Source organism: Doryrhamphus excisus, chromosome 3 (genome assembly GCF_030265055.1).
Source record: "Doryrhamphus excisus isolate RoL2022-K1 chromosome 3, RoL_Dexc_1.0, whole genome shotgun sequence".
In the NCBI taxonomy this organism is placed as follows: Eukaryota; Metazoa; Chordata; class Actinopteri; order Syngnathiformes; family Syngnathidae; genus Doryrhamphus; species Doryrhamphus excisus.
Genome location: NC_080468.1, coordinates 25,562,488 through 25,586,756, shown reverse-complemented (window position 1 = coordinate 25,586,756; position 24,269 = coordinate 25,562,488). Strand labels below are relative to the sequence as shown.

Below are 24,269 nucleotides of genomic sequence, written 5' to 3'. Positions count from 1 at the left end.
ACAGCGCAGCCCTGCTTTTGGCTAACATTGTAACCTGTCATGTACTATATGTTTTCATATTTGTTAATATTTTATTCATTTGGTTGGAGAATTACCTGCGAGCAGTTTACAGTTCATTATGTTTCCTTTTCAAAAACTAGGACATTTTGTTCCATTACTGCATCGCAAATAAACCAAACCGGTACCTACTGAACCGTTACGTTACACTTCTATTAACTGCACATGGATGCATTTTTGCAAATATGACACTTAAATTAAGGGTGTCCAATATATTTCCATGGCATGCAGAAATGAAAGCTGTATGGAGCAACTTTGATATATTTTGTTTATTAAAGATGCTAAAACCAGTCCAAGTATATCTGAACAAAAACAATCATCTTGGCTTTGTTTCAAAGCAAAATAATATTTTTTTATTAATATATATATATTAATATCTAATAATATATTTTCTGAATAATTTCATTCTTAGAAAAGCCACACTTTGATGTGCACCTTTTAGCTGTGGCGTGGCTAAGGAAGAACACTTATACAAAGATGCTACACACGTACCACCATGCTGATGTGGAATTCACTGGGATGCATTTTGCTGCATTTCTATGGACTGGTTGATTTAATGTCCGAATGAGTAGGACGCAAAGAGGCGGTGGTGACGATGTGTGTGGTGCAACGAGCGAGCTGAAATGTCCCAACCGGGCCAATTAGCATACTGAGGTTACATCCTGCCATTAAAACAAGCACTTGGAAGTTAAAAGATACTGCAAAGGGCCGCTTGGCAAATTGGACAATTTGCCAGCTATTTTCCTGCATGACAAGATCTGAATTGAGCAGAGAAATGAAGCAGAACCTTCCCAAGAGACTGTACAATTCCGGAATTGAACCTTAACAGATTCTTAAATATTTTTTGGTGACAAAAAGAGGAAGAACCTGAAGAATATAGACAGGATGTTACAGTTGAAATAATATGCCCCCTCGGAACTTGTCAACATTTCTCTAAAAATACTGCCAAATGTTAGCAATATTCCTAACATTTATCAAAAATATGGCCCCATTTTGGTATACTTTTCAATCTACAGTACAATTAGGTCTGAGTTACTTCTAAATGTTGTGAAGAAATGACAGCATGATGCTAAAAAGTAAGGAAATCAGTCTAAACCCTACAAGGAATTTTCTAAATGTTTGACAGTCTCTGGAAGAGGTATGCATTGCGGCAGAGCAAAAAGAAACGAATTCTGTCAAAAATAAGCCAAGACATGGTTGAAAATGCAAGATTTCCATAACTTTGGAGAGAAAAATTTGGCGAAAGAAGGATGAGGACTTCAATCCTAAAAAACATTGTTCCCACAGTGAAGCATGGCGGTCAGAGCATAATGCTGGTTCTGCTGCTTCAGGCACAGGAAGTTTTATTCATTTGCAAGGGACCATGGCTAAAGAAAATGATGCATTTTGAAGAATACATCAAAAAGTCAACATGGAAGAATGGCAGAATGTTAAAATTACCATTTTTTTCAAGTGGACTATATTGGACTACGTATAGTGCGTGAGGGAATTCACATAATAAAAAACTTCACTGCACCCGAGTCACCCTATATTACCTTCAACCACAAGAATGTTCTTATTTGTTGGCATAAATAATAATTTTTCCAGAATGTTGTTGATTTTTTCATTTTTAAAAGATGTAATGAATGTACCTTCTCTCCAATTTCACCTTTTGGTCCTTCTTCACCCATGTCGCCCTGTAATCAAATGGATAAAGAAAAATAAATAAAACATTCAAAAACACATAATAAGGAAGAGTGTGCTGTGCTGGAAAAGACATTTTAAAGTGCATCTTAAAGGAAAATTTTACTTTTTTCGGAATTTTGAGACATGAACACATTCGTCATTCTCTTTTCTGTGCGTTCTAAAGATATAAAAAGACATATCTACATTTCCATGTACACAACAGGCCTATTTATGTCAAAAGCTGTTCACAAATCTGTTTAAACATGTTAGTGAGCATTTCTCATTTGCTGAGATAATCAATCCACCTTACAGGTATGGTATATCAAGATGCTGATTAGACAGTGTGATTATTGCACAGGTGTGTCTTGGACTGGCCACAATAAAAGGCCAATCTCAAATGTGCAGTTTTATCACACAACACGGTGTCAGAAGAGTTGAAGGAGCCTCCAATAGGCACGCTGACTACAGGAATGCCCACAAGAAGTGTTGCCCATGAATTTAATGTTCATTTCTCCACCATAAGCTGTCTCCAAAGGCGTTCAGAGAATTTGGCAGTACATCCAACTGGCCTCACAACCGCAGACCACCGTACCACGTGTACCCACACCAGCCCAGGACCTCCAGATCCAGCATCTTCACCTCCAAGATCGTATAAGACCAGCCACCCGGACAGCTGTTGCAACCATTGGTTTGCATAACCAAATAATTTCTCCAGAAACTGTCAGAAGCCATCTCAGGGAAGCACATTTGCATGCTCCTCATCAGGGTCTAGACTTGACTGCTGTTCATCGTCGTAACCGACTTGAGTGGGCAAATGCTCTGTTCATGGATGAATGTCGGTTTTCACTGCACAGGATAAATGCCAGACAGCATAGATGCTGGCGTGGGGGTGAGTGGTTTGTTGACGTCAATATTGACGTCAATATTGACGTCAACTTAACGCACACCTGTAATAACCTTGCTGTCTAATCGGCATCTTGATGCCACAGCTGTGAGATGGATGCATTATCTTGGCAAATAAGAAGTGTTCCTTAGTACAGATTTATACTAATTTATAAAAACACTTGTCAGAGATCTCAATGCTGCTGTTTGACTACAAAAGTGCTCCATCAAACATTTCCTATATGACTGGAGCACTCAGTCATATTTCTCAGGACCCACCGCCAAAACACTAGTCAAAGTTCTTCTATATGACAAGTCATTCTGCTGTTTGCAAGTATCTAATGCAAAAACACTGGTAAAAGATCCTCTCTGTGTAAATAATAGTCGCTGCTCACTGGATTTCCTCTTGAGGGAGCTCAGACAAATTAACCCAAGAGGACAATCATGGCTAAAGATCAGAATGAACATCTTACCTTTTCACCCCGCTCTCCCATTTCACCCTGTTGGCAAAAGAAAGCAGAGCGTCACAGCTTCAGGAATGGTGGAAGCCACAGTAGGTCAGATTGTATCGGGGGGGCGGGGTTGGGGAGATTATGGCAGATTCCCCCCGCAAACCAGACAGACAAAACATCGGATTTTTTTCCCCCAGTCATAACAAGAAGTATCAGGAGGTTACCCAATAAAATTATTACATGCATGCTGGGCATAATGAAAACACAGTGCACATAAAGGGGGTTAAATGATTATTTTGTGTGGTAAAAATATAAATCAAATGGAAAAAAATCGGATGGCATGATGACACGGAATACGTGTGCACCAGACCTTGGCTCCGGGGATGCCATCCAGTCCTGGGATGCCAAGATCCCCCTATGGAACAGCAAAGATGGATATATCCTGCACATTAAAGTCACAAAAGCTTGCAAACAAAAAAAAAACTAGAAATTGTGGTCGCAATGCATCTCAGTGAGCTTCTTGTCTGCTGTTTTTGACAAAAAACCCTGATGATATGCAGTCTTTGCTAAGATTAGGAATGTTGCCACTTACATCAAAGTCCTCATTCTCAAACAGACAAATATAGTCACCTTTTTATGAATTTGATATAGAAACAGTGTGCAACTACTACCAAAATGTTCGTTGTTATGTAAAATAGCAGTGAAACCCAACTTTAAATGAACCTAACGTGAGTAAGCCTCTCCACTCTGGTTCCTATTAAAGTGATGAAAGCGCTCATATTCGTGATGCAGGATTCAGATAATGGCACATAAGATGGCATCTCTTAAATGATTCCCCATTCTGGAATAAATTGGCTAGCTGTTTCAAGGCTTTTTTAGCCTCCCTGTTGCGAAACACCTGCAGCGTGTCCTCTTTGTTTGCTTTGGGAATTGGATGCAGATCGGAATTGCATACACAGTAACACGTTTTTACGAGGCAGGATATATGGCAGGACTTTTCTCTCATGTGAAAAAAACCAAAGGTTGAGAATAAACAAATACAGCACTTAAATGTGTTTTTACTGGAATGAACTCACCTTCAGTCCATCAACACCTGGAATACCAGGAGGCCCCAGTGAACCCTGGGAAAATAATTATAAAAGGCTTTAGGCACACTGGAATTACACAGCAGACAGCAATAAGACAAATGATCACACTCACTCTGTTTCAGCACTGTTTAAATATACAGTATACAGTATGGACACATTCAACTAAATTGTTGTAGGAAACGCGAAGGACCGAAGGGGATTTCTCCCTTCACTATTATTCTTATGTTGTATATAATGTCAACAAAATTGATACATAGTCATAAATAAACCCATAAAGTTATACCTTCAAACACAAACAATACATTTACACAAGTTCTTCAAACCTGCTGCCAAAACACAAGTCAATGATCTTTTACAGCTTAGGTTCGTTAAGTGAGGTACACGAACCCCCGGGAATACACAAATACTAATGGTGGTACGTGAATAAAAATGAAAAACAATTAGCAAGTGTCAATCAACCTTGTCTGAAATGGTTTGTGGACGTTATCCTGAGCTTCCCAATGGGTAATACATGGGTTTTTCAACAAAATGCAGTCCTATAGAGGAATATCTGTGACGATATAGCAGTCTTCATAGACAAGACAAGTAAATAGACATGTTCGAGTAGAACGAACATGGTGAGAAGTGATCCTGATGCAAGGAACAGATGTTGGCCCTATCCAGCCATCAGGTAGCTGCCAGTGTTTGTTCAGTGTAACCCAATCACACACTTCCTGTCTGCATGTCATGTGGAGGAGGGGAGTGTGTCTCACGCCAAAGAGGTCAACGATGACACACTAGTGTGTTAATGACTTACAAGCTGCACCCTGAGGCACTTCTCGATTAAATTAGATTGTTTAGCTGCTATTCAGGAGGCGTTTAAATGACGGCGGTGAACACAGCACTTTGTTTTGACTTTTTTTGTGGGATTTATTATCAAAACAACAGTCATCATGGCAACAGCAGGTGGACATCTCTCCAAGGGGAAACCAGAACCATCCAAGCTGGCCAAATCTAAGGCTAAGACTAGCATATTAGCATTCCTACTGTTATTGGTGAACACAACTAAACACTCAATTTATATTGAGATTTTGTAAATGCTATTCTAATTGTTAAATTTTGTTTTAGCATTGGAAATGAAATGCTAATTGCAAGGCTCGAAGCTGCAAAAGGTTATTAAAGTCCTTCCCTGCTCAAAAACTAATTACTCAATTTAAATCGAGTAAATTGTTTGTTCTTCGGTCCAATTATCAGAGTTTGCATGAATTGATGATTATTTTGGTTAAACAGCGGATAATTGAGAGGCAGCATTGAAAGCTAGGTGCTAATAGCAAGAAGCCAGGGGTGTTCTGAAAAGTCAAATCAGCCATTTAATTTAGTAAACAGGCTAAAACCAATTTAATGTTGATGGATATGTTGATGGTTATATACTGTAATTTCTGGGCTCGAGACCATAACAGTATGAGCGGCAAGCACTTTATATATTCCGATCTGGGTTTTATGCTGCTGATACCGATAATGCATGAGTGAAATTGTCCGATACTGATAGCCAAGAGCTACTCATTTTTGTAACATTTATTTTCATAGCTTATTTCAAACCAACAAAGCCAATATGCTTGTTTTACCAAAACATGAACAAAATGCTGGTATCCACAACTCACGTTTTCTATTTCACAATGCGTCACACATCATACGGAGTCGCGGCACACAACAAAAGTTCCTCCTGCTACATTGTCTGCATGCTCCCAAATCCATACAGAGGCGGTACTCATCCCCAAATTTTGCCCACACTTGCAAGTACGGCGAGTTGGGACCGGGCTTTAGCCGCTGCCTGACGGATGATCACATCGTGAGCCTCAAACTCACAACACCCTGCCAAGTGTTCAGCCCCAAATGCCGCACCAATCTAAAGCTTTTCAAAGCGCCACCCTGGTGAGACATTGAGACATATATATGTCTCAATATATATATTTCCCAACGTTTGTGCTGGCTATATGCAAAAATGGGGAAAACTGCAAGACACCCGCATGAACATGAGACAGCATGCAAAGCCTGTAGAAATAAAATTGAGATGTAAATTATTGTCTGTGTGCACAAAGGAAAACCTTGCACATAGTCAGGCCACACGTGCAAGGCGGGGAAGGAGTGTGTACATTGTATATATTGGCCAGCCACAGCAGCAGCTTCTCCCGCTGTACACTGTGGTTCTCACTGTGGCAGCCATAGGAAGCCAGTTTGAGCATACCAGCAGCTGCTGTGGCAAAGGAGGAGGAATGACACAACCGTACCAAGGTCGGTGCGTCAGCTGGAGTGTTGCATATTGTTCAATATAACGAACCGTGACCCCCTGTATCGAACGGTATCGATACAAATACGCGTATAGTTGCACCCTCCATCCATCCATCTTCTCTACCACTTATACTAGGGTCGCCGAGGTATACTGGAGCTTCGAATGCCTTCTCTCCTCCCTCATTTGCCACTTGCGTCGCTGGGAGGGATGGAGGCGTGGGTGCGCTGCACAAGACTGCGCTGCTCATGAAAATAATGCAAAGTGCGCGAGCCACAACCCACAATGCAGGCGCAGCGTAGGTGTGCTGTGGCTGCGCCATGGAAATAGAGCCCTTTGTGTCACTTTTGTCTCAAGTCATTAGCTTGACCTTAAGTTCTTCATCACGCATTAGTCCAGTCTTTCAAAACCAGTGGGGATACTAGACAGTTCGCGGTCATAGTAGTTCAAACAGAAGCTGTAATAATTCTACACTTGATCCAACTTAGGTAAGATGCGTCAGAGATCGCTGCATAAGACTTCAAAATGTGACAATATCTTCCACTTCATTCATCCATGTCACTATTTCCTAAAGGTGCACTCTAAACCTCAAGTTAGTTTCTAGCTCTAAATCAGCTGCATCACTGCACAAGGGTTCAAAGCATGAGAAAAACGTAGTGGCTTATATACCGGTAACTACAGTATATTGATTAAACATTAAGATGCAGCACTGAAAGCTAAATGCCAAATATGAAGCAAATTAGTATCCTGTGTCTACTACCTGTGGGGTATAATTTAATAAAATGTTTTTTCATCATCTCCAAACAAAAAAAAACACAGAAAAAGTATAAGGTAACCTACCTTGAGTCCTTGAGGCCCCTCAGGTCCCTGTCAAACAACAGTGAGAGTTACACAAGAGTTAATTTTTTTGTAAAAGTCAGTCCTGGATGGAATAATATACAGTACATTTTCGTGCCAATGCTACACTGGCAAGGAAGTGTGAGCATACACCCTGTTTTCAAGGCAGAACACAATTAAAACTGAAACCTCCTTTTTTTGACAAAGACTCAACATAAACCCACCATATTTTCATTACATGTCTAATGACAACAACATTATCTTGGTTTGTTTTACTGTCTATAGGTTTACGACCCTAATGAGGCAATGGTTGGACAGCCTGAGTTCAATCAGTGAGTCCAAGCAGCAGAACATTCTGGAACAGTGATTGAAACCAAGGTTGAATGTGGCTTATTATATTTTATTTTACGTGACTTTGCACACTCAATGTTGGCCATGTTGGCTATAGCTGGACAATTAAAGCCCCCCAAAAACCCAATTATGTAGAAAGAAACATTTTGAGGACTATATCCTGAATGGCGAAGGACGGTACCCCAAATATTCTAACCAACAGAACTTGGTATTGCTGATACCAATGCTAATATAGTTGGAGAGATAAATACTATCTTGACAGCAATATAATACCTTTCCTTTACAAAACCAATTTTTGGAAAATATCAGGGGTGCATCAATAGTATCAAACACAGCGGTGTTTTTGCGATCGACTACTCTGCACAATTTTGTGTATTGTTGCACCCCTAAAAATATATATATATTTTTTTTCAGACAAACCATGTATAAATTCAGACTTTTTTTCCATGGGGGAAAAAAACAAAAACATATTGTGCATTCCAACCCAAACCATCAATGACCAACATCCATTAACACGACAAAAGGGCTTCCCTTCAGGAGCCTCTGTTAAGCTCTCCTCAGCGGGCCGTGGTAAACATCTTTACGAGCCACCACTATGCTGCAATGTGAGTGCTAATTAGCTTGGCTACATCTGAGAACACTCAGGGGCTACTAGCGGAAAAAAAAAAATCAAGAGGAACGCTTTTGTTGCAGCCCAATTGAGGATAAAAAGCCAAATGTTTTAATTTGGTACACTCGGAAACGGCAAACAATGAGGAAATAACTGTGCCGGGTCCAGATTAGCAGCTTGCACAGTACTTGTTTCCATTAGCAAAATCTATCCAATATCATTGTTTTTATTTTAATTAAGTGATTTTTACGCTTTAGCGCCAATTCGGATGTTAGTAATGTAGCTGTAGGTTAGCATAACAGTGAGGAGCAGTGTCTACTTTATTTAAAGAGACAACACTGCAATGATAAAGCTATAATTGGTGTTAGACAGCAGCTTCTTTTGCAATATGAGTAGATCACTGGTGCATTGTGGGTAGTTTGGCAATGAATGCATGAGGAGCAACAGTAAAAAAGATGATTTTTGTCACTTTTTCCTCTTTAGTTCACCCCACAGAGGACCTTATGGCACTGATGACTTTGAATCCATTCCTGCGAAATAAAATCAAAATATTCCCCCCACTCTTTTCTTTCCCCCCAGCCCACCTCCCTCCCCATTTACCCCCACAAGAACTTAATCCCTCTAACCAGCACCATATGTCCTTTCAAGGCTGCTGGAAAACTCTGGAATCTTCTCTTGCCGTCTTAAACAACAATAGCAATGCATCAAAGTGGTCCAACATATTACAGATGATTGTTCTAATTTTTTATGCATCTTCAAGGACCAAACTTGTCATAACCTTGGGGTCATCAAATGGTTTAACAGGATTGAGTTCCACATTTATTCCCAGTTAAAAGAACATTGGCACAGTTAATAGACAAATACGCCTCATTTCAGGAATTACAGCCATGATTTTTTATTTTTTTTTATTTTTGATGGAAAACCATGCAGCTTGGACACTTTTAGTGGGATAAAACACAAAAGAGAAGCCATGAGGAGGATTAAGTTGAAGATATTTGACAAACATTTTTTTAAAAACAGCAGATCGCACTTATCAAATATGGAGGCTCCTTACGTTATTTTTTAAAAACACCAGCTGTCGTATAAAGCATCTTTGAATAGCATTTTTGGGGTTGTTCTTTAAAATAGCAGCTCACATACAGAGGATCGTTGATATATGAGGAGAATTAAGTGATCTAAAAATGATTGTCAACTATTTTTTAGATGGTGTACAATATTTCGGCTTCAAGCTAGTTTTCAGTGCTAGCAAAATAAAATGCGTTATTTACCACAAGCCCTACATCCAATTGCTGTTAACTGGAACAATATGCCCTTAGGGTAGAGGTTTTGAAGAGGTTTTGTTGCGGGAACGCCAACCTTTTTTTTGTGGCTGAATAATAACAAGTGTGAGTCATTCTCGCCATTCGCCAGAGTGTAAATATCTTGTAAATTTAATCCACTTTGTGTGTGTGTGTGTGTGTGTGTGTGTGTGCTATACATCACAAGTGTAACACAAATGACTTGGCTGGCAACATTCTAAAGAGCATGTAGAGCTAGCTAGTGACCACTCATGTCACATCAAATGCAGTCACAGCCAAACCGTGTAGTTAAAAAAATAATACATTAGGAGGTTACCTACAGCCGCAGCTGTTAATGCCAGTGTTTTCTGCCCTGGTACTAATTAGAGGCGCTACTAATTTTATGTTGTGAACCACCCGGCGACACTGCCGTTAAATGAATAGAGGTGTTAATTGGAGCATCTATGGCAAGTACTATTAAAGGTGCTGTCGCTAACCTTCATATATGCTGTTAGCATTATTTCCTGCCCTCTTCCTGCTCTGACATTGCTAGTAACACATGCCGACCAATTATGTTTGTTAACAGCGCACATGCATAAAAGACAGTTGTGAGTGAAGGCCATGAGCGCCGATCATTTAATACATGCCAAAGAAAATTAAACTTTAAATTATGACAAATAGATGTTTGTTCAGTCTTGTTTTTTAAACCACTATGGGTAGGTAACATATGCTAGCTGGTTCTCCTTATATTTAGGGTTTAAAGGGAACCTATTATGCTCATTTTCGTCCCTTTGTATTGAGTTGTGGACTCCAATAGGGCAGCTACACATGATAAACCGCACAGAGAGCTTTCTAGATCTCCCAGAATCTGCAGCTATTCAGGGTGTATTTCCTTGGATTTTCAAAATAGTCTGTTTTAATTTATTCCAGGTATGCCCGTTCCACTGTGATTGGTCGCACCCAGCTTGAACAGCTTGTATCCGGGCACACCAATATAAGGAAATCTGTCTCACTGTGATGTCACAGGTAGCTGGTGTTAGAAAAAAATCACTGAAACCGAGCATTCAGAGCCATCCCAAACTTTTTTCAGGGCACACTTCCAACCTCATTATCTGAAACTTTGGCATCATTTAACACGAGAATACAACCTTGTGACTACATTTATAGGTCAGAAAAGTAGAAAAAGCATACTCGGTCCCATTTAAAAAAGTGTCATCTGAAGCAGAAGAGGGACAGCGACTTATTTACTCTTATTTATTTTTCAACTCTATTACCTATACTGTACATGTAATCACAAAGGTAAGAAAACAGTAGAAGCAGATATAAACCAAAAGAAACACTCTGAACATAAATCTAACCGTGACTACAGCCACTTACACTAAATGTATACACAGACTCTGCAGTGTTTGTAATCTCAAACCAATAAAACCTAATACAGCTGTGTGATTAGCTTTGGCTTTTGTAACACAAACACACAGCCGCAAGCGGCTACATCAGACCCATTCTCCTTTAAATTTCTTTTTATACGACTTTGTCTAAAATACTGTTTGTACTATGGCTTTGGCTAGGGATTAGGTGCTTACATGTGCCTAAACTGTCTCCTATTGTGAGGTAATCAAGATTGACTATTGCTACGACACCCGCTAGGGGGCTAATATTTTAGCCTTAGCAGTTCGCGTACAGACATCTTCAGTCATCCACATTGGCAAGTTAACACCACCAAATAGTCAGTAAAAAGTTATGTTCTGTTCCAATTTACGGCTGCATTCTATTAGCCACTGAGTCTCCTATATAACTGCAATGAACATTGAAAAAACTGTGCATGGAAATCTGACTTAAAGTTTGCATACGGTAGATCCTCAATAATATGGCTTCACTATAAATGGCCAATGTAAAGTGTCTCATGAATGCGGCATCCATATTTAATGACCCCCCTTGCATGTCATGCTCTTCTTCTGAATCATGGCTGCTGAGAAGGCAAAGACGAAGAAGCGGAATTTCACCAAAACTGAGATGGAAATCTTGGTTGGAAAGGCCCATAAAAACTACATATTTGGAGGACAGAGGAGGAAGAGGAATATGAGCAAGCTACAACTAGAATTATTTGTTTGTGAACGTGTTTCTACATTTTTCCCAACTGATGATATTTTAGATTTCATCTTAGCAAAACCTGTTTCATTTAAAAGTGGATGCAATGATTCAAAATGAAGTTCAAATCAGTGGGATAGTTTCAAAATATTTAACTCAATAATGACATTAACTCCATTAAAATATTATATTCTCATTATTTTCTGAGGTTATTTCAAAGTGCAACAAAAGAAAACATCATCATTTGTGGAAAAGGAAAAAGTATGTTTATGCACATGTCCCTGACACTCCAAGACAAATAAATCTTATTGATAACATATGCAACAAAAAATATTGTTTTAATTTTATTATTTAACTGACAAACTGGTGTTTGTTATAATAAAAATTAATTGAACACATAATATTATCATGATTATAAAATAAAATGTTGAAACATTCAAGTTCTGTTTTATGTTTTTCATGTATCTTTTAGTCTGGATACCATTCACTCGTGCGTAATATGTTTATGAAAAAATGACATATGATATCCATCAGTGCCATGTCAAATAACAACGCTTTCCACAAATGTTTGAAGTCAATAATGGCGTGATGTTTTCATGCAATGATGGATAAATCTTTATTGGCTTCCATTGCATGTTTATTTCTACCATATGATTTCACTTCACTGATGCTTAAAATGTGCATTGTCTTTTTACCATGTCTCCAGAAGGTGCATACGCCAACTACAAAGGTGGTGTAATGGTGAGATTTCTCACGTCAACTTGTGTTTTTATAGGTACCATACTTTGCGTGGAAAAGGGCGTATGCAGCATTTCAGCTCCATTTTGTGTGCACATAAGCTTTATAAGTAAGGTCCCTGGACATTAGAGCTCTCCTGTCACAAAGAAGATCTTTGACTCATGTTTTTGCAGTAGGCCCTGACAAATAACAAAGCTCTCCTGCCACAGAGAGGATTTTTGACAAGCACTGTCATATCATTTACGGACAGTTTTGTATGAGGCAATCAAACAAAAGTGCGTTCTTACCATAGGTCCTTTTTCACCTGGCTGCCCTTGATCACCCTATGGGAAAAAGGATGTTATTGTTATGAAAACCTGAATGGATCTTATTTGTTGCCACATGCTCTTCCCTCTAGATGACCAACACTTTATTTTTGCCTCAGAGATCCATTTTGTTTCTTCAAAGCCAGGTGAGGAGGACAAGGATTTATTTTTGTGTAAGTGGTTACACAAGGGGTGTAACCACTAACAACAAACTAACAACTAACCACTTAGAACAAAAAAATACATCAACTGAAAGAGCCCACAACAATAATCATTGGAGCAAAGGAGACGGCACTTCATTTCTCTGCACCAGTACAATCAAGATCATGCGGGGAAGGAGAGAACATAAATGATGCCAAGTGACGGGACATGGAAAATGTTATGTTCGATATGAAACACAGCCAAGTGTATGTAAAGCTACACCGTCAGCTCTTCTAGTGGGAGAACAATCATGTTTGTCTAGCCTTCATTGAGAACCTTTGACTTATGTATACAAGTTCTCTTGTTAGGAACAAAACTACATGGACCAAAGTATTGGAACACAACATACATGCACTTTGACATGAACGCTGTGCTCTTCATCTATTTTGACAAAAATATTGGGACACAACCTTCATGTTCACTTACTGGAGGTGTCTCAAAACGTTTCCTATAGAGTGTTTGACATGAATTATTTCATCTTTATTAGTACTTACTGGTTGGCCTTGAATGCCCCTTGGCCCATCCTTGCCTGTGTCTCCAGGGGGCCCTCGTGGGCCAGGGGGACCCGGTGGCCCCGGAGGCCCAGGTGGTCCCGCTTGCCCCTGATCCCCCTATCGTGCAAAACAAAACATTTCAATATCAGTATGCCACAATCATGTTAAATCCATAGACAGACTGTAGTTGCACTACTGTTAAATATACTGACTTCTAAAGCAGGTAAACAAGCAGGAAACATACTATAGCGCTATTCAACTGGCTGGATGACATCACAGTTAGTTAAATTCAAAGCTAGTGAGTGACAATTTTTTTTTCAGCAGGTTCCTAAAAACAGCAGAGCACTCTTGTCATTTCGAGCATCTTTGACAAGCATTTTCGCAGTTGGTGCTTAAAAGCAGAAGAGCGCTCCTGTCATTTAGAGGATCATTGACTTGCATTTTTGCAGAAGGTTGTCAAAACTAGCAAAGCGATCCTGTTATAGAGAGGATCTTGACTGTTGTCTTTGCAGTAGGTGCTTAGAAACAGCAGAGTACTCCTGTTGACTTGCGTTATTTCTGTAAAAAAGTGTTCCTGTCATATAGGAAATCTTTGACTGTTTTTTTAGCAGTATGTCCTCGTTGTTGTTGTAAATAAAATAACAGTGCTTCTGTCAAATGCTTCGACTATCTTTGCCAGTTCAGTTGAATAGCGCTGCTGTACAATGAAGTCCCTTGAGCAACAAAAGATGCGTGCAAAGAGATGGAGCCTCAGTGCCAGCGCATTGCCACTAGCTACAGCTACCTTGATAAGACGGCGCTTTATGAGCTGCTGGTCAGCGGAAAGAAAGCCATGATTGATCTTAGGGAACACCATCTGAGCAGGTGTGTGAGGTCGAAGGTCAGAGGTGAGAGAAGGTTGAAGAAGGATGAGGCCCCCCACAGGAAGCAGAAGAAGCAGGAAAGTCGATGCAGGAAAAAAAAAAAAGATTTATTCAAAGAGGTTTCTATTCAGGGATGCTTGAGGAGCATCTTCATAGATAAATCAGAGAAATCCACACTTTTACAACCACACAGCATTGGAAGTCTTTCCTTTTCGTTTGGCTATAATTTTACATAATTTAAGTGTGTGGACTGAGTGGGAAGTTCTCATTCTGTGAAAATGCTGTCATCAACATCATCAACATCATCATTATCATTATCATCATCATCAATGTCCCTGCAGCAGAGTGGGAACACCAAGAGCAGCAGCTTCTAAAAGTTGTCTTACAGTCCAGGAGGCCACATTAATGGATTTCATGGTGAAACTTTGGCATGAACTTAAAAAAAGCACTTTGCCACATAGGTTCACCAGTATGGTATTTTTCTTGGAGGTTCCTCCCTTCTATGGACATAAACCAGACCACGTCTTCTGGTTCTCGTTCTGGAGGCCAGGCTGTAAAAAGGGCCACCAATATAGTTATATATGGCTTTCAATATAGTTTTAGTCATAAGCGTGTGCTGCCGCCGAGGAGTCCCACTGTGCGGCGAGGTAACACGCCACCACCGACAAACCTTGACGGTCAGGATCTGATTGCTGTGCAAAGCGGCTAGCGTGGGGAGACCAGGCAATCCCTACAGGACAAATATGGCACAGTGCACACCAGACCTTCAAACAGTTACAGCATTGAACAGGCATTTACACCAATACTTTTTTGGTATCTTTCTTTTGTTCGGAGTTTGAAAATAATAGAAGAAGAATAAAAGAACAGTGTCCCAGAGTTGACACCATGGTGCGGATGGAGCGAAACAGTACACTCAAAATATTTATTTTTGTATATTTTATTTTTGACATTGCCAATCATCATGAAGACAAGAACTGGGAAAACTTAATTGTCAAGATGAAGATATGATAGATAGGATTTCAGAGTTTATGCATAGACTGGACGCCTATATTATATATTATAATATTTATATATAATATTTAACATTTTGTGCCATTCAGTTTTTTTTTCATGACTTTCAAGACAGGTTTTGGTTGTGTTGAATTAATATAGGTCAGATTTAAATTTTTTTCCATTTTAGCCCTTAAATTAGACAAAATGTCAAAGCTACAAAAAGATGTTCCATTGAAAACAAGTGAAAATGAGCCAACATTTATCATAACATAAACTAATACAATCCTGGAATAACTGGATTTGTACTTTCAATTATTAATTGTCCGATTGTCAAATCATGCTACGAACTTCCGCACACAATTTTACTGTTTTGCATTGTTGTGCAGTCCATTTGTCCCCTTAATGGCACACTTATGCTTCATTTGATGCTGCTATTCAATTAACTGCAGCGTCTCCCATAGTCACCGCGCTTCCAAATGCATGGTGGTTATAGGCAACCTCCGAATGTTGTTAATTCACTCCACAAGGTGCCAGTAGCTGCTTTTAAAGCAGTAATTCTCAACTGGTGGGTCCCGACCGCCACCACAAGGTGCATGCCGTGTTTATAGGCCACTTGGTCAAGCTTGAGCGGGAGGAGAAGGACATCAGGGGTGGACTTAATCTACTGTAGATATCGACTGTACTGGAGAAGAGCACAGCATAAAGCTGACGTTGTGTTACATGGGAATTATGCTTACAATGCAGACGACCAGGTAAGGTATGAAGGTATTAAGGTATGTTTAATGCCCGATTTGATCTATTGGCCCAGGCAAAGAGATGTTTGACTCTTGTTTCACTTCTCATCCAGCTCAATGTGCAAATGCTCTGATGGAACTCTCTAGATACAAGATGTACTGAAAACCTTCACACACACAAAAAACATTGGTCATAATAGCTGGAGCTGCAGTCCACAAGACGACAGTAGCTGTATTTCAATATCCGTGCAATATACTTGTTAATAAGTGACCAATCCCCACAATCACAGCACAGTACATGCCTTCCCCTAATGGTACTGAAAGGATGGAAGCGTTCCATCAAAGTCCGATTATTGCATTCATCATTTTCAAAACATTCAACATTTTGTCCCCACAATAAAACCCTTCCTCATTGTTTCTGCCATACGCTATAAACAGATGAGGGTGTTTGTTGACATAATTATCACACAACAGACTTTCAACTTTGAACGCAGTGGTAAATTGTTCCAACATTAAAGGAAGTTCAAGCTTACAGCTTTTCCAAACATCCCCCCCCCTCGAGCAAGTGTCTTGACAACAGACACGATCCACGAACAAAACATGGGCCGTTAGAGTTTAGAAGTGGACTTTAATCTGACTCCAGGCCTTTTTTTTAATAGAATTGTTTTTAACATGTTTTGTTCTATTAAAAGCTCATTGAGATTCACTCGCAAGAAGAAGAAATGTTCGGAACGGGGGAAATTGGGTTGCTTTATATTAACATAACCAGTGCATCTTAACAATTGCACATCAGCAATGGCATCTGTAAATCTGATGTGCACAGTGTCCTGGGCACAAATAAAGCCATTAGAAATGCAGCACCTATAATAGATAATTGTGATTTAGCAGTTGCAAAGACAAACACTTCTGGCTCCACATTAAATACGGTACACCCTTGTATAGATTTTATGCAGTAGATTTCCTTTTAAAAATCCTTTAAAATCGGTAAAACAATAGCTTCAGCAAATTTACTCAAAAAATGGCCTCTGTTTGAATATGTATGCCAATTAATAGTCACTCTAATACTGTAAATAAACACAGCACCTCAAATAAATGCCTCCTATTAGGTGTATTTTTATTTCCTAGACTATGAATTAGAATTTGGACTATAAAGTTCAAAATGCTGAACATATATATACCCTCGTGAAGATAGGCAGTAAAAAATGAATGAATGAATAATTTCACAAATACAGGCCTCACAGTTTAGAAACAATAGTCGAGTAAATCAATGCATATTTGCATTATTTTAGTTTTGTGGCTTCATTTTATAAGCCTTTTGGGAGCAGCCATGTGATAAGCAACATTCTTTTTAGTCATTTGGTTTATTATTGTTTAAAATGGCATATAAGTCGATGCGTTGCTGTCAGTGTGGTGTTCTGTGAGCACGTCTGACCACAAAGAAGTTCCTCTGGTTTCCAGTTATTTTACTTTCATTCAAAGATGGCTCGCTCACTCACCCATACATTTCTAATCTGGCCAATCCAAACAAATCGTCTTTGGTGCCATCATTCTGGTTTTTGTAAAGAATGATTCAAAAAGCACGCCTCATTAGGAAGATGGCTGTTCAAGGGCAGGCCCTGCAGACACAAACCATGGCTGGTATTGATGTGAAAATATTTCTCACGTTATTGACAACCTCAAACATCTTGAAGACAGGAAAAGGGAAACCTGGATTATGGTCAAGGCGAAGACACGATACATATGAGTTAAAGATGAGAGATGTTTTATGGGCTTTAGCTTTTTTTATGACTATATTTTTCCCACTCTAAGCATGCAGCAAAGTTACACTATTTTTACTGTTTTCTGCAAGGCTGCATATCATTGTTGATGTAGAGTTATGCAAATATATCAGCTTTTAAAAGGGTTGAATGCGTCCATGCACAAAAATGCATCCATCAATCCAATATGCCGCTTGTCATCATTGGGGTCACGGGTAAGCTGGAACCTATCCTAGATGACTTCGCGATAAGCGGTGTATATAAAATACAGTATTTGTGGGAATCTGGCATTAGTATGTCATTTAGGACAAATGAGTGAGGATATTTAAAAACTTCTGGCCTCAAAGGATTCAGTATGAGCCCTGAGTAATTGCGATGAAAGAAATGGTTGACCAGGTGTGGCGTATCTGCACTCAAAGGGCGAAGGACAAACTACAAACAGATTGGCCTTGTCCATCCATCCATCCATTTTCTATTACGCTTATCCTCACTAGGGTCGCAGGGGTATGCTGGACTCTATCCCAGCTGTTTTAGGGCGAGAGGCGGTGTACACCTTAGACTGGTCGTAGATTTGCCGAGCTTTGCTGCAAAAAGGCAAAAAACAGGGCTTTTAGTTATTAGCCGATTGTCCTGCAGCGAGACGCGGTAAACAGCAAAGCAGATACAAGGACAATCAGCAACAGCCAGCACAGAGGGACGGCAGCCAGAAGGCACATCCTTTCAACCACACCAGAAACATGTCTGCATATGCGGCGTGGATTAGCGGCCATGTGCACAGATGGCTTCAATACATTTTCGGGGACTCCGATTTGACATGGATGTGATGCATTTTATCTCCAGTAGAGCTCAATGACATATGTACTGAGACCCAGATTAGAAAGAAAACGACAAGATTCTTTGCATTCAGGTATTTTTCCAACTCATGTAAATTGCCACCCAGGAGCTGTGACAGCTGAAGCTTGTGCTTACTTGGAGAATGACCACACACCGTCCCATGGTGCACCTTCCAGTCACAGGCTGCTCATGTTTGTTGACTGGACTATTCTTTACGAGTTGCTTGGTTAACCTTCTATGAGAGAACTCGGCCTTTCCCCCGTTTGTAGTCAACAATTGGTCGACCCTAACATGTGGAGGGCAGGCACTGTGGACACTGAGTTAAAACAAAAACTCACACTCAAGGTCCAAAGGGCAAAAAATGTCCACTTCCCAACAGCTGCTGTAAAAATATTATACAGTAATCTCTCATTTATCGTGGTTAACTTAATATTTTCGTAGTTACACCCGTATAGTGACTTTTAAACATGTAAAGTGTTCCCTCACTCTATCGCGGTTCACTTTTCAAAGTCACTGTTTTGCTGAGTTTTTTTTGGGCTTTTTACATTTTTTTATTACAGTGTAACGCTGTTACAGGCTGAGCTGACACCAAGCAATCAGTATAAAATACTACATCTTCAGTGTCTTTTCGGCAATCATTGGTGCCTGCTGGGGTGCTGCAATGATGTCAGCCTCCTTCTGTGAATGGCACAAAATGTCTCTTAGATCTCTCAATATATGACTTAATTTTTATGCCTGACCTAATTTGAGAATACAATTAATCTATGCAAATTAATCAATGCTAGTATAACTTTGAAATTTCGAATAACAAATAAACACCCAACTGAAACAAATGGCATTTCAAAGTTACCGGAAAAGTAACACAAAGTCGCACTATAAAATGGGCAGATTGGTGTCGATGGATATTATCCAGCAAATTTGACCTATGTTCATTCAACACAGCCAAAATGGCTTGAAAAATACAAATAAATGAATGGCAAAAGGATCTCTAAGGGTCTTAATTCAAAATGAACCAACATGCTTTCTGTTCATACATCTGTGCGATGAAGTACTTGCTCTACCTTGACTATTTGCATGAGGAAAAAGCGGTACAAAATGAATGAATGAATAAACACCAAACTCAAACAGATCAAAGCCCAAAGAAGTCAAGAAATTAACCAAGGGATCCCAGACTTCACAAAAAATCATCTGTTTTGCCATAAATTAGCAGTCTGTGCGTTGTGGGCTCCCAGATCAACTGAAGGTCAGAAAGCCCTTGTCTCGTTCCATCATTTTTCACTGCCAAAAACTTTCCTCCAGCTATATTTACCAACCCAAATCAATAAGCCACTCTGGGGAGGTAATATGATTTGGATTAGAGTCCCCCCTGTCGTCCTTCATATGCCACTGGATGTTAGTTTCTTACCCAATTGGAGGACAGTGCGGCCGTTTAATGAATTTGTACGTGCGAGTGGACAGTTTATTTATTGACTCTGGAAGACAAATAGCGCTTGGCTGGTCCTCGTTACAAAGCCGTCAGCCCCCACTCTCTCACCGAGAGCCGTGAATCATCTAACTGATAGAAACAGATGACTCCATTTCCGAGGTTAAAAGGGTACAAATTACAAGCGAAACCGTGAAATCCGAGCCTTAAAGACGGAGGCTGAGCTTCTGTATTGCTCCAGTCTTTCAAAATGGACTAAAGGGACAGCAATTACGTGTGAAGTCCAAAGGAGATCCAGTGAGTCTATGAAACACAAGATGCATGCCGTGTCACATTGAGAATGCAAATTCAATTTCATAGCGAAGGCCATTTGTATTGACAAGTGTGCCTGCAGAGACAAAGTTAATGGTGACGTTTAGGGTGGGAGCCAGTGAGGAACTCAGATCAAATCCGCTTCTGGTGACAAGACGGGGCACTGTGTATGCTTCTAAACTCCAGGAAGAACAATTAGGGGCATTTTGAGGACATGATGAGGAAGTGACAAATATGTGAGTTAATGCATTCCAGTGTAAACAAAACTTGGACCAGTAGAAAAATTCAAGCACTCACGCAGTCATCAGTCACAAGCGTGACTTTTGGAAAGATGGGAATGATTACAGCTCAGGATTTTCTTGGTACAATCCAAAAAAACAAGCTTGGATAGCAATAAACATTTACTATTGACTGAAAATAACAACACAGCCATTATTGTCTCTTGGGCATGGACAGGTTATTACTGGAATCCTCCTTTACTCCTCCATGATGCAATCACTGGTGGATTTGGTACTTGTTCGACACTTTCCTCCACATCCTTGAGGATGCCCCAGAGGTGCTTAATCGGGTTCAGATGTGGAGGAGACATACTTGGCCACTCCATCACCTTCACCTTAAGCTTCCTCAGCGAGGCGCTTGTTGTCTTGGAGGTGTGTTTGGGCTCCTTGTCATGTTGGTAAACTTCCATGCAGCCCAGTTTCTGGTTTGCAATGTCAGAGTACATCTTGGAATTGGTTCCCTTAATGAACAGGAGCTCCTATAGTAGTGGTAGCACTTGTGCCATCACAGACAGAGACGCTACTACCACCTGGATTGACTGTAGACAAGACACTATTGTCTTGCAACTTGCTTGAGTTGGACTTCACCAATGAAAGCTACTCACTTGTGTTGCCAGGTATTTAGACAATAATAATGTGGATAATAATTTTCAGTGGATAGTAAATATATACATGCTGTACACTGATATACTGTAAAGTATATACATTTCGGTAGTATTATCCCTTGAGAAAATATGTCATAAAATGCTTGCTGACATGTGAGGGGTGTACTCACGTTTGTCAGATACCATATTTTGCAAGTTTGAGACCCATTTCGTTGTCAAAATAAGCAGTTTTTGTTGTATTTGGCCAGATGTGCTACACACGATCCCAAGAATTCCATTCATCCCAAGCTTTTTTCCCCCACAATCCTGCCTAGAGAGACGTGTAAAGTCATCAGCTCATCATAAAAGAAGTAAGGCACATACCCGTGGTCCCTGGTCGCCTTGATCCCCCTGCAAGACAGACACATTTTGTCACGTTGAGATGCACTCAATGATGGTTACTGATGAGCCAAGACTAACAATAAAATGGCTGAGACAAGAACACGTTGGATGAAGTGGAGTAATGCAGTTAACCCGCAACTATGCCTGGCGATGGAGAGTGTTATGATAACACAGGGCATGTGAGACAAAGATGTGGGGAAAGGTTTTGGCTTTGGAGAAGTGTTGGTGTAAAAACCAGTTTGGAGTAGAGGTGTAACAGTGCATGGATTCAGGGATCTAATGATTGCATCTCCTCCATAAAAAAAAATACAGTGCAGCCCATCCTTTGGCGAGCTGGAGTTATGGCTTGTGATAGCGCCGTAGTGAGACGAGAGCTTTAAAGTCTTGGTTTTCCTGGTCACGCTAACTATTTTATTCTCTTTATTTTAAATGCTTCTGCAAGTCACATCGGTTATTAAGGGAAAAAAAACCTATTTATCTTCACACACAACTCATGCAGTTGTCTTTCAGCATTTGCTGCTATTCAAGGGACGGAGTATTTAAAATTCATTGGCAAAGCCATAGTGGTGAAAATGTATGACTGAAAGCCAGCTGAAGCCCTTTAATGCTCCACTAAGCATTCATCTGCCAAACAGCAGTAAAGCCAGCGACATTAACCACATTATGTGCAAGACTTTTTTTTGGTGGGGGGGATAATATGTGACAAATGCTTGGCTTGGAAAGAAGGCTAAATAAATAAAACTAAGGACAGGACAGTTTACGTATTAGTGTTATGTGTTAAAGCACTCATTTAAGCAATGGATGATTACTTGAAGATTAAAACAGTTCAAGCAAGAAAACAAAGAAAAAAATCTGTTGCATTTTTTCGCTAACTTCTCGCGGTTAGCAATGATTCGTGAAACAGAAGCACAAAGACGCACTGCCAGATTCGGCTGTTCGCTGAGCATCCGCTATGGAAATAAGCGGCTTGATATTCATGCCTGTCCTGTGAACCTCTTTATCTGCACAAATGAAAAACAACTGTGTTGCATGGCCTCCCACCCAAGACGTGTGCAGGCAGCGGGGCCTTTTTTTTTTTCGTCAAATCTGTCTCTAATGAAGCGTACGGTTCCAGAAAAAAGTCCCATCCAAAACTGACACTTTGCTTGGTTGACAGTGGCTAGCAGGGAGAAACGCACTGCCTTACAAGGTGTTAAAGTGGCGCCTTTGTGTAACGGTACGCCATCATCGCGGTTCACTAAATACGGTGGTTTGAATGCCACATTTTCGTTCATTTTGGGTATAGTAAGGGAACGCATTACAAAAACCTTAAAGTGGCTACCGGGAAAACCTGATTACGAATACATGCACGTTACACCCCTTGTGTTTATCACATATAGTAATTCTTGAAAGAATCTTCACACTTTTGTCCTAATTACCAATGAAGTTGAAGATCAATAAATCAAATACTTGCCTTTTCACCCTTTGGGCCTGGAGGACCCTGTGGAAAGGAAACAAAAACACTAGCTTAACAATAAATGACAAGGATTGCAATAAATAACACACAGCAAGTAAAAGCAAACAGTAGCTTAATGACAATATTCAAGCTATACATTTGAAACAGTGAGTTTGTGTTTTTGTTGGAAACTGGTTGGTTGGATTACTAGTTAGTTAGTTAGCTAGTTCAACTCGCTCTTTTTTTTAGCCAGTTGGTGTCTTAAAGGGACAGTACACTCGGCAAATGATACAAAGAAGAGAACTTGGACAAACGAATAAGCAATAAATAAAGAGGATTATAATTCACAAGAATAAAAAAACATTAAAAAAAATGAATTACAAAATGTGCAGGCTAAACATTTTTAACAGTGGGTTAGTGTTCTTGCTGGCAACTGGCTTGTTTGATAAGAATCTTAGCGCAGTAGCTAGCCAGCTTTGTAGTGTCTCAAAGAAAGAGTACATTCTGTGCAAACTACACAAACAAGAGGATTTGGAACATAAATGTAATCCAAAATAACATTATCGCAATAAATAATGAGGGTCATAATGAGCAACATTACTAAACACTAAAAGTAATGACAAAATACGCAAGCTAAACATTTTAAACAGTGAATTTGAATTTTAGCATTTTAGCTAGCTATTATAGTACATTTTGGGGGAGACAATAGACTCTCTAAAACTATATAAAACATTTTATTTTCATTACGAAAGGAATTTGCTCTGAGGTTTTGGCAACTCTTCCATTGGAGGAGTGCAACAAGCTGACTAATTGACCACCCACTTAAACACAAGGACGAAGACAAGATTAAAGGGGACCTATTATGCTTTTTCCACTTTCCACCACTGTAGTTAGAATGTTGTATTCTAACTGTGTTAAATGATGCCAAAGTTTCAGATAATCAGGTTTGCGCATTTGGAAGTGAGCACTGATAGACGTTTGGGATGGCTCAAAATGCTTGGTTTCAGAGGGCTGTTCCTTTGTGATGTCACAGAGGAGCGGGCTTCCTTATGGGCGCGATACATTCTCTGCCCTCCCCAAAGCTCTGCTTCTCTTTTTACAAGGCAAGCTCAGACAGAAGTTAAAAAAATATATTTTCATCTGTCAACGACATTTCACACGGGACTGTTTTTGTGAACATGAACGTGAAATATTCACCAAATTATTATTGTCGGACACTCATGTCCGACGTCTGACCTCCATGGAACCAGCATTGCTTCTGACAATGTGTGTCCGACAATGAGTGGTTCTCCTTGGGCGGGCGAGGGTGGAAACAAGCCCACCCGCCTGGCTTCTCCTGAGCT

The 24,269-nt window shown here is 39.9% G+C and overlaps 1 protein-coding gene across 1 annotated transcript in view; it reads right to left on the bottom strand.

Moving 5' to 3' along the window:
- The window catches only part of LOC131125512 (collagen alpha-1(XXV) chain), a 99,611-nt gene that overhangs the window by 20,418 nt on the left and 54,924 nt on the right, over positions 1–24,269 (bottom strand). The window contains exons 5-14 of the mRNA XM_058067133.1: positions 22,945–22,971; positions 21,474–21,500; positions 14,096–14,167; positions 13,312–13,428; positions 12,599–12,634; positions 7,251–7,277; positions 4,133–4,177; positions 3,427–3,471; positions 3,078–3,104; positions 1,689–1,733 (exon numbers count right to left, since the gene is read on the bottom strand). Of these exons, the coding sequence (XP_057923116.1) occupies positions 1,689–1,733; positions 3,078–3,104; positions 3,427–3,471; positions 4,133–4,177; positions 7,251–7,277; positions 12,599–12,634; positions 13,312–13,428; positions 14,096–14,167; positions 21,474–21,500; positions 22,945–22,971 (468 nt within the window). The remainder of the gene's footprint in view (positions 1–1,688; positions 1,734–3,077; positions 3,105–3,426; positions 3,472–4,132; positions 4,178–7,250; positions 7,278–12,598; positions 12,635–13,311; positions 13,429–14,095; positions 14,168–21,473; positions 21,501–22,944; positions 22,972–24,269) is intronic.